Source organism: Thermobia domestica, chromosome 2, assembly GCF_964235325.1.
Source record: "Thermobia domestica chromosome 2, izTheDome1.hap1.1, whole genome shotgun sequence".
Lineage (NCBI taxonomy): Eukaryota > Metazoa > Arthropoda > Insecta > Zygentoma > Lepismatidae > Thermobia > Thermobia domestica.
In genome coordinates, this window is record NC_137455.1 from 11,894,832 (window position 1) to 11,906,124 (window position 11,293).

The window sequence follows — 11,293 nt, forward strand, 5'->3', positions numbered from 1 at the left end:
TTACACTGTAGTTTTGGCTACTGTTTAGCTTTCGGGGGGGGGCAGCTTTTTCACCTACTTTTTTGCGATATTTTATTTCGATTCAGTCGTTTCATGGTTTCATACGTTAAATTAGGGTTCATAGTATAAGTAATAGTTAGTAGTACCCCAGAGAAAATAACAAGACAGAGATGTAACGTAAACAGCCAGACGTCTACGCGATTTAGCAAGGGATCGCAGTAATCGAGCTCCAGATGGCTCTGTAGTCTCATTTACGAGATAACACATTACAGAAGCTTTTGTATTTCAGCGCTCGATCGCAAAGCTTGCTGCTTTATTTCCTTATAAGGAAAACAATTAAACGAAAGTTAAGCTTCACAAAACAGAAATTCCTGAAATAATGAACCATTTCGAAAGACTGCCAGAGCCATCTGGTGCTCGATTACTGCGATCCCTTGGTAAATCGTGTTGACGTTTGGCTGTTTACGTTACACCTCTGTCTTGTTATTTTCTCTGTGGTAGTACTAGGAACGGGTTAGAAGCCAGGCAAAGGTTTGTTGAGTTCTGTTTTTGACATAAAACGGACAATCACTTTCACTTACCTATACAAGTCCTCTAGTCCCTTCAAAGAATTATATACGATACTTCCTTGACTACTTGAACACCACTATCAACTCATTTCTCCTGTATTTTTTTTTTATTTGCCCTCCAATACTAAACAGTTACCATAGTTTTTATGACATATTCCCTGACGCAGTATTTGCAGACAGAACGGTGAAGTTCTCTTAAAGTAAATGTGCACAAGAGATTCTTAAGAAACGTTTTCTAAGCAGTGACAATGGATTTCCTCATAAATGACAAAAGTTTTAGTTTTTATGCCTGAAAATACTAGACCTACTCTGCAGTACAAAGGCCAATGTTAATGACATTTTCTGTAGAATCTTTGAATGCAATGTAGCCTTCCGGCACCACATAGTTGATCTTACAAATCAGAGCCAAGAAAAATATTTCATACTATCCGTCTCTTAAAAATTATTCAATTGGTTATCAGCTGGGTGACATTTACAAACACATACGAAAAAAGAAAAAAAAATTACACTGCAATATTGACCACTTACATTTGTTTCTGAGCTCGAATCATAGCTTCTACATCTTGTTGGTTTACAATTCCTGCTAAACCTTGGATGAAAACCTCTGGCGCAGTGTAATTTTGAAAACATTCTATACTCCCCAAATCACTCTCTGGTGTGCTTTCTGCCATGTTGAAACAAGTGACTTACGTTATTGTGGTTGTATGCGCAGTTGCCACCTTCCTGATGTTCAAGCAACTAAAGCAGTTGCTATAGCAACAGGAAGAGAGATTTCTTTCTGTAAATATCCGCAGTTGGCAAAGGTAGAGTACTAATTAATAAATGCATTTTACAATATCATTAGCATTTTAAGAAAAAAATGTTCAAAGACGAAACATATACTAATCAATAGATGTCATTGACCTTTACAAAGTGATTTAAAAAAGTTAATATAAAACATACATTTAGTATATACTACGCTATGTCGTATCAGCAGCCTGAGTATTACACAAACGACTAAAGGAGATTTCAGATGAGAAACGACATGGCCTTGAGTTGGCTTCACACGGCGTCCAATTGGCATTGAGCGGTGTTGACAGTTCGCGACAAGCAGTTCTGCACGCTATCTTGACAATATCATTGCGAATCTTGACAATATCACAGGCGCTACTTAGAAATATTGTACTAGCACATTAACTGTTCACTTTACCAAGTAGAGAAAAGAATTATGAACAAATGCGTGAAAACTACATCTTTCTACGTCAACTGGTTGTCATGATAGACGCTTTGAAAGGTTTCCATATAAAACAATTAGTAAAACGAGCGTTGAGTCCCGCGTCTAATTTCCAGTGGATTTTGTTTCGATTTGCAAATAGAACTCACAACTTTTATTACAGGATAATCAGGGGTGGAGCCAGCAGGTTGTTCTAGGAGAATATTACTTTCAGGGGGAGGCAAGCTTTTCACATATTAAAAGCAGAACAAATTACCTCTTTCACAACATGAAAGCATTTTAACTCACCATACATACATACACACTATGCGCATATTATATTTTCACAATGCTTCATTATCAAAAGACGAATCTTGACATTACTGAAGTTAAAAACCGGAGTGTAAAAGATGAATCAATAAGCTATTCATAAGAAAATAAATGCTGTTTATAGCAGTCTGATTATCTGACTTTGTGTTTGTGTAGGTTAAAATACTAAAGGGGAAAAAAACTCGAAAAAATATTAACTCCGATATTATTATGCAATAATATAGTAGAGAGTTCACAGTGCACCCAGTTAGGAAAATGAGAAAATAAAGCATATGATTAATTTTAGTTGCTTCAATTAGGTATAGAAACCGTATTGATGATTGATTTTTTTTTTAATTTTCATATTTTATTATAAAGTCTTTCATTTGCATTAACTGTTAAATAAGTTTATTAAACATATACCAGACGAACCTCATTTTGGAGCTGGAAATAGTTCGGAAAGACAGAGCCCCCTTTTCCCCCGTGGCTACATACCTTTGCAATCTGATTCATATACTGTATATACGCCTAACATCGAAAGAATAAAGCATGGGAAGTTTGTAATTTGTTTTGAAATTTACTTCAAGATAGACCCTTTCTTATTCGACAAAAGGAACGCAGTATGTTTTCTGTTTCTTTTTTTTCTTTCACGTTCCACTGCCTTATTATGTGCGACTTAGGGAATCAAAAGCATCAGGCGTCTGAATGGTGTCATAAATTATCGTAATCCAAAACAAACTCGAGCATATCGAGTTGCTTAGAAATCATATGGATTACTTTCGTGGCACCTACACCAACAAAGAGGCTAGTTGTGTAGGAACTAACTTAAGAGAATTTATCAGTCTCGTTGCTTTCTTTCGTGGTAGTTCGTTTATTATCCAAAATTGTAGTTGACAATGTCTTTAAGCAAACCGAGTACAGCACAAGTTTTATTTTCTGTCTTCCTTTTTTTTCTTCTTTCTTTCAAGTGCTACGAAGTCAAGCTCGAAGAATTATTTTTTTGTGTTTACAATTTTTGGAACCCATAAAAATAAATTTACAAGACTCAGATTCAGACAAAGACGAAATATTAACTGACATAGATGATAGTGAAAGTAATGTTGAAGACAAATGTTTAGCATTCCCCCTGGAAAAGTTAACATGTAAGTAATTTAGTTGCTATATATACTTCTAGGATGCACAGTCAAAATTCTTGAGTTTGCTGGAATAGTACATTTACATTGTGAATAATGTTGCCAATGTATGTGTCATAATCTCAACTGGAGGAAGGGCGAGAAGGGAAAGGGGAGTCCGAAATCCGGCAACACCGCGCGGAATATCGTGCTCCATTGGCCATTGCCCGTGATGCTTTACATCTGAAACACACAGTAACTAACTCTATGGCCTATGGAACCCGAACGTTCAATACTGCATGTACAAAAGCTCTCCATTGACTTCTATCAACCAACTGAATCCAGTTTCTACTTTGTATATGTATTTCTGCGAGTTCCATCTTAATAATATCCTCTTATCTGCACCTCCTAGGTCTTCCTAAACGTTGTTTTCTGACTGGTCTTCCAGTTAAGATTATGAAAGCGTTCCTACTTTCTTCCATCCTGGCTACGTGGCCTGCCTACCTGAGCCTCCAAAATTTGATGGATTTAACAATGTTTGGTAAACCGTATAAATTATGTAGTGCTTCGTTATGAAGTTTCCACCATTTCCCATTCCCGTTCTTCTTCGTTCCTTGTTATAAAGTATCCACCATTCTCCATTCCTGTTCCTCTTCGTTTCGAATATTTTATTCTCAAATACTTTGTCTGCGTTTTCCCCTCAGAGTAAGGGACCATGTTTCACAACCATATAGCACAAGAAGTATTATCATTTATATATTTTAAGCTTCAAATTCTTCGTCAAAGTTCGCAAAGAAAAAGGATTTTGAACTGAATAATAACATGAATTCCCTACTTTTAGTTGACATGTAATTTCTTCCTGAATATGGTTTGGTTTGTTAATATTGATCCTAGATATTTGAAAGTATCCACTTTATCAAAAGTATTTGCATCCATAATTTGCTTTGTTACGATCCCGACGAACTTCCATGTATTTAGTTTTCTCTGCATTTACTTCTAAAACCTATGTCCCTGCAAACATTTAATAAGATCTCTGTATTTCTTTCTATTGTTCTCCTGTCATGCTCTATTAAATTTACATCATCAGCATACGCCATAACCTGGTGAATACTACAAAACATTTGTTTTATAAAACAAATATGTATATACTAAAATATTATCCACAGAGGGGCACGATTCTATATATTTACTTGCTAATATCTGGTTCACAAATCGCTGTACAAGAATCCTTCATTATCCATATAAGCTATGAATTGACTTGTAAATGAGTGTTCACTTTCATTTGTTTTCTACTCTATTACATATTTTTTAAATCTTATTTCGTAATTCTGCAATAACTTTTTTTTAAATTATCATTATATTGATTTGCTATAGTATAGTCCCGTAATTTAAAAATATAAATGCATAAAAATAAATTCTATTTGTAATTGGTATTGAAATAAAATTCAGAAATCTTATTTAGCGCGAAGAACCTTCTCGTTCACTGGAAACCGTGCCGCGTTGTTGCAGAAGCACCGCCAGTTCCGCCAGTTATTCATGACAATTTTTGATTTGTGAGTTCCGAGCTCTGTTGAGGAGCTCCTGCCTCTTATTTGAAGTTGTGATGTTTGACGTTGTTATGACGAAGATGAACTTTTTCGGATGCAACTGTCGCAATCCTACAGAATGTGAGTTTTGGTTGATGATGAAAGATGAGGATGATGATTATGAGAGGCGAGTGATGTGAGGCCATTGAGTGCACATCTAGGGATGCAATTGACGTAATCCCCGCAGAAAAGAAGATGACTGGAAAGGGTGAGTTGGAAAAAACTAGAGAAGAAGGTGATTGGCTAATTTATATTCTCCGTAAGTGAGGATTGGTTGGCTGTTCATCCAATGTTGTGGTCTGAGCTGGCCCTCATAAGGGTGTGGTCCTGTATAGTGCATGTGAAGCGGTTAGTCCTGAAAATCTTCCAAGATTTCACAAAAGATGATGAGTTTGCTAAATATGTCAGTAGCCGTCTTGATTTGGTGATACCTTTTTTGGAGAGCCGGAAGTAGTCTATGTAGCTGCAGTTCTTGGAACAAGCTGAGTAGGTCTTTCCAGTTTGCCGGTGATTCCATTGTGGGAGACGATGTTTCTGGTATTGACTTCTTGAATGTTGCACTTGTTTTTTCAGCATACGATGGTTGTGATGTCTTGGTTGGATCAGGTGCAGGTGCAGAATTTGATGATAGAGGGGGAAAATCTTGGGGGGTAGGTATCTGCTTTTGAGAGGAACGTCGCGATAGTATTCGGTAGATAGTAGGACATCTGGAATAATTAGCAGGATGGTTGCCTCCACAATTTGGACACTTCACGTTGCTGTCTGGAGTTTTTCTCTTGCATTCATATGTAAGATGATTCCCTGCGCATTTGACACAGCGAGGATGTGCAAAGCATGACGATTGAGTATGCCCAAGTCTCTGACATCTGTAACATTGGATATATGGTTTTGCCTTGAATGGTTCTATCTTAATTTTATAAAATTCGAGATATTCCAAGTTGAATATGCTTTTGATGTTAGGCGTCCGTTCTAAGGTTACAAGGTAGAGAGGAAAGGGGACTCCCCCTCGACCTTTCATCTGTTGAACTGATATTGTAGGATATCCTCTGTTCTCTAAGTCCTGCTTGATATTTTTCAACGAAGCATCAATAGGCAGTTGCCGAATGACTACTTTCAGGGTTTTATCCTTTTTGACAGAGTCCAGAGCAAATTGTAAGTTATACTCTTTGCAGAAATCGATTAATGCCGCATAATCATCTTGATTATTGCACTGTAATTTGATCCGGTCTGGATGTACTGCGCAAGATGGTATTTCTTTGCAGACAGAACTAGCTCCATGAGTTAGTGAGTATCCCTTGTCTCGGGGGTAATCATAAATAGTTAATGATTTGATTGTTCGCTGAATGTTGACATTGGAGTTGTTTCTAGGTTTCTCTGGCTGGTTGGTTGCATTCGGGCAATCTGGAGAGGAAATTTCCATAGTTTCTGTGCCTGACGCCTCAGGGGGGTCAGGGGTTATCAATGGCGTGTAGCTATTATTTATGTCAATAGTTGGAGGTGTCACAGGTCTTGGTTTCACTGTACGTTTAGGTCTTTTAAAAGACCGTTCCTCTTGATTAGGATTGGCTTGGGCCTGAGGAGGGCCAATATTTTCAGCACCAGTTTGTTGAAGAAATTTAGTGAATAGGTTTTGCTCAAAGTCTTGTCCGAATTCCTTTTTTAGGTCATAAGAAACCTCGAACATCGCACTGTTAAGGTGGCAGTAAGGCGTATAATATTCCTTCGGAAGGTCTGAAACATGGTTGATGCATGGACCGGGTATTTGTCTAGGAACTCGACAGTCTTTACAATTCTGAAAAATGGGGTTTCCAGAAGTAATCTTGATTATGTCAAGAAGAAACTGTTTATTCTTCCTGAGCAGTTCTTGTTGTTTTTCACGTAAGTCGTTAACAGTTTTTGCTTTATCCGACATTGGAGCACGATGTACAGCGTCTGCCTCCGTCGAACTCAGCTCTTATTATGCAGAAGCACTGCAACGACCAGAGCCTTTAACTTCTGAGATAGGGGAAAGGAGACTTAACATTCGCTCCAATTGCCGCGCTGAAGGAATCTGGTATGCTCGCTGCAACGCAACATAAATTAGAGACTTTGTGACGGATTGTTTTTCACTTTTTAAAACGGATTAATGGATTTTACAGTTGTAGAAGTAAAAAAAAAAATTGTTATTTAAAGTACGTATATGGTAGTACTGTATTAGAAAGTACTTTTTCCCAGTTCTTTACTACTACTGCCAATAATACTTTTTTCTTGAAATACTTTGGCCGTTGTGCAAAGCACCAGAGGTGAACGCTCTACCACTGAGCCACCGCGGCCCTGCCACTGTACGAGAGCATGTAATAAGTTATCTATCTAGACAGGAAAGAATGCAGATAGGATCACTTGGTAATCATTGTTTTTCGATGTAATTCTCATGTAGGTCTATGCACCGTCGCCACTTTGTGGACAACGAAGAAATCCCAGAAAGAAAATAGTATATGTCATGGCCTGCAGACCACTGGGAAACAACCTTTTGGATCTCGTTGTCCGACGATAAACGTTGTCCCTGCAGGTGTTTCATCAGGTCTCGGAAGAGGAAATTGTCACTAGTGAAAAACTTGATGACCCAGCGGTGCTACAACTTCTGCAAATCCATTGTTCCAACTGACCTCAAATTACGCAGTGGGGTTCCCTACAGTGGCTTTGGCCCCTTCCTTCCTGTCTAGGTAGATAACTTATTGGACCTTCCTCGTATCTCAGAATACACAAGTTCATAACTTCGATACCTAAAATATACACCTGTAGAGCTCCTTCCCCTTTCCAGTGATACTTTCCTGGAAGTGACTGCAAAATGGACTTTTGTAACTTAACATCCTCTTGCACAAGGACGCAGAATTCTGGAGATTATTATTTGCGGATTTAGCAGCTTTTCATACGATAACCAGTTTATAGATAACTCCAGAATAGAGAATTTTTGAAAGAAAACTAATGGTTCCGTTTTTTTTTTTTCAACACGACTGTACATCCTACCTACAAGATTGACTTTCATGTATAACTTTGATTTACGTTTTAAAATTAGGTATTACGTAAATGAGATTTCCAAACAAACAAAAATTAGGTGACTATAACGTGAAAGAGTGAGTAGTAAAAAATTGTTCCATTAAAAAAAAAAAAACTTATTGGCTTTACAGGCTTTCTTACTTCTGGTCATTAATATGACTTCATTAAATACAACGTCCTTTCTTAATAATTTTTTTAAATATGTGGTTTACTACCAATAAATGGCCAACCATGTGTAATATTGATCTCTGCATATAGAGAAACACACATTGGATACAGTCCTACCAGCCTGTGCACAACGTATAACCATGTGTGTGTATATATATATGTGTGTGTATCTGTGCAATGTAACGGATGGTGAACCAACTAGTGCAGCAGACATCCGAGTGCTTTCAAGAGTGCCAGATGTTTCCAACCAAACCAATCAGTGATGCAGGGTTGCCAGATGGGATAGATTAAATCTCTCCAAATATATATAAGTGTCTGTGTGTGAGTGAGTGAGTGAGATGATCAGTATTGCATTCTCTGTACTCGAATGAAGAATCACTTTCTCGCCCTTTTACATATATAACGTGTGACTACGTTGCGTTGGTAACGACGGAAGGGGCGGGAGAGGTGTGATAGAAAAAATAAAAAATGTATGGGAACTTTGTCATTTTGTCATTTAGTGGCTCATGGGAAATTTGATTCTGGTCAACTGGTTTTGGGATAGACAGTCTAAAGCCGACTCGATGTCAACTTTTGTAAACAAATTTGAAATTCAGATTTAAGTAAGAAGTTATATTCTCGAAGTATTGAATACAGTGTAATCCGTGTGAAAATGTTACGCAAGATATCTATTATTATTATTATTATTATTATTATTATTATTATTATTATTATTATTATTATTATTATTATTATTATTATTATTATTATTATTATTATTATTATTATTATTTCATACACTTTTGCTCAATAGACGTGAAGAGACACACACACACACAGACAGAGAGAAAGATTTTGGAAAGGGATTTGGGTTCGCCCCACAAATGACTATAGAGGTTGTTTCGCGCATATTGAAATGTCGAATATTTCACTTGCCACAGGAACTTTACTAGATACACTAAAAATTGTTAAAATTAAACCATTACATAAAAAACGATAGACGTTATAAAATAGAAAACTATATACCGATTTCATTGCTACCTACATTAGGTAAAATCCTGGAGAAAATAATGTTCAGTCGGGTAATGGATTTCATTTATAAATACTCTATTTTATCCGACACACAATATGGTTTCTTGAAAGGTAAATCCACTGAGACAGCCATTTTTCATTTTCTTGAAACTTGTAAGAAGTTGTTGCAAAGAAAGAATTATGTATAGGAATATTTTTGGATCTAACAAAAGTCTTTGACTTAGTAAATCATAATAGCAATATTTCTATTTAAAAAAAAAAAAAAAAACTTTGTTGCTATGATATTAAAGACCTAAGAAATAAATGGCTTGAATCATACCTTAAAGACGAGAGGCAAGTAATTGAAATCAAAGAAATAATTAAAAATTTAAAAAAGTGTATCGAGTGAAAAATATTAATAGTGGAGTACCACAAGGATCAATTCTAGGGCCACTTCTCTTTCTTCTTATATAAATGATCTTTCTGAAAATATTAAGAACTCATGTGTGACTTTTTATACACAAGACACAAATATAATAGTCAGTGGGAAAGGTGGAAGCGAATTAGCTTGAATTTGTCAATTGGTAATGAAGCAATTTTCAACTTGGATGAGTAAAATGATCTAATTATTAAATAGAACATGTGCCTTAAATTTTCATAATATTAAAAGAAATCAAACCAATACAATAATAAGAATAGATAATAAAATAATTAAATATAAAAATTAAATATATAGATAATAAAATAATTAAATATAGAACTATAGAAATTGATACCTTTCTCGGATTTAAAATATCTAATAAATTCAACTGAGAACCACATATAGAACATGTAAGAAATAAGTTAGGCAAACTGTGTTATGCAATTAGACGTATAAGAGATAAGATTAATGTAAAAAGAAGCTAAATGTATATATTCCTCAAAGTTTCGTTCTGTAATAACATATTGCTTGATGTTTTGGGGAAATACATTTAAAAGTCTTGTCATGTTTAGGCTACAGAAGAAAGTAGTAAGGATACTAGTAGGAGTAGAATGGAACTCTCTTTGCAGAAATGTTTTTATGGAACTTGAAATAATGACTCTTCCCTCAACTTATTTGTTCAAAATATTAGTAAATTTAAAAAAAAAAAACATAGTAGTGAATTTATTGTAAACAAAGACTTTCACAGATATAACACAAGAAGTAAAGAACACATTCACTTGCATACACATAGAACAAACATATACAATAAATCAGTTACTCACAAAGGTACTCTAGCATACAATCTACTTCCATCATGTATTAAAAAAATCAAGTCTCTGTAAACAGCTTTAGAATCTTACTTAGAAGTTATTTGATAGAACAATGCTTTTACTCTGTTGAAGTATATGTGCTAAATAAATCGTATGCATAAAATTAAATTTAGAAAGGTAAAGTAGTGAATCTATAGTAATCCATACGTAATAATTGTATATATGTTTATGCAGGGCCGCCCACAGGGGGGATGTATGGCGCAAGCTGCGCCATTGAGAAAAATTTTGGGGGGGATTTTACTCTACTTTCGAACTAGCAATTTTACTGTCGGAAAAGCATTAAAACACGATTTTGAGAAGCTAATTTTCAAAAATTTTCCGGGGTGAACCCCGTACCCCCTGCTTCGATACTCGATGAATGAAGTACTGCACAAGTAGCCGTATGAAAGGAAAGGTTGGTTCGTTTTAAGAGAGAAGGGCCGCCCACAGGAGGGATGAATGGCGCAAGTTGTGCCATCGAGAAAAAAATTGGAGGGAATAAAAAAATTGGAGAAGAATTTTACTCTAATGTCGAATAAGTAATTTGGCTGTCGTCAGAATAACATTGGAACACGATGCGATTTTTTTTTTAATCTCGAGAATGAATCCCCCTACCCCCTGCTTAGAGACTCTATGAATGAAGTACCGCGCAAGTTGCTATATGAAAGGATGGCGCCAAGTTCTGGTGAACAACAGTTACAAACACTCAAGGAATCTCTTTCAAATTTAGATTTGAAACTTGCCTATGTTGTCTGTTGAAAATTATAAAGTAGTTTGACATAATTGTGAGCTAGTGGTAACCATACAGACAACAGCCAAGTTTCAAATCTAAATTTGAAAGTGATTCCTTGAGTGTTTGTAACTGTTGTCCACCAGAACTTGGCACCTATTTTTGTGATTTCAACTCTTTTTAAGGCCACTCGTACTTGGCTCTTTTACAGGAATGTTTTTTGTTGGATATCACTTCTTTTTGTAGGCTAATTTCGAGGATAACATTTTCTTTTGGTATCAAACTCAATAACTTGTAACTTGCGTCTTACTTTTCATGTACAAGGGAAT

The 11,293-nt window shown here is 35.9% G+C and overlaps 1 protein-coding gene across 1 annotated transcript in view; it reads right to left on the reverse strand.

The window, feature by feature from the left end:
* LOC145670159 (kxDL motif-containing protein CG10681) overlaps positions 1-1,255 on the reverse strand; it is a 42,389-nt gene extending 41,134 nt beyond the window's left edge. The window contains exon 1 of the mRNA XM_081738530.1: positions 1,098-1,255. Within this exon, the coding sequence (XP_081594656.1) occupies positions 1,098-1,240 (143 nt within the window). The 5' untranslated portion in view covers positions 1,241-1,255. The remainder of the gene's footprint in view (positions 1-1,097) is intronic.
* Positions 1,256-11,293: the final 10,038 nt, after the last annotated feature.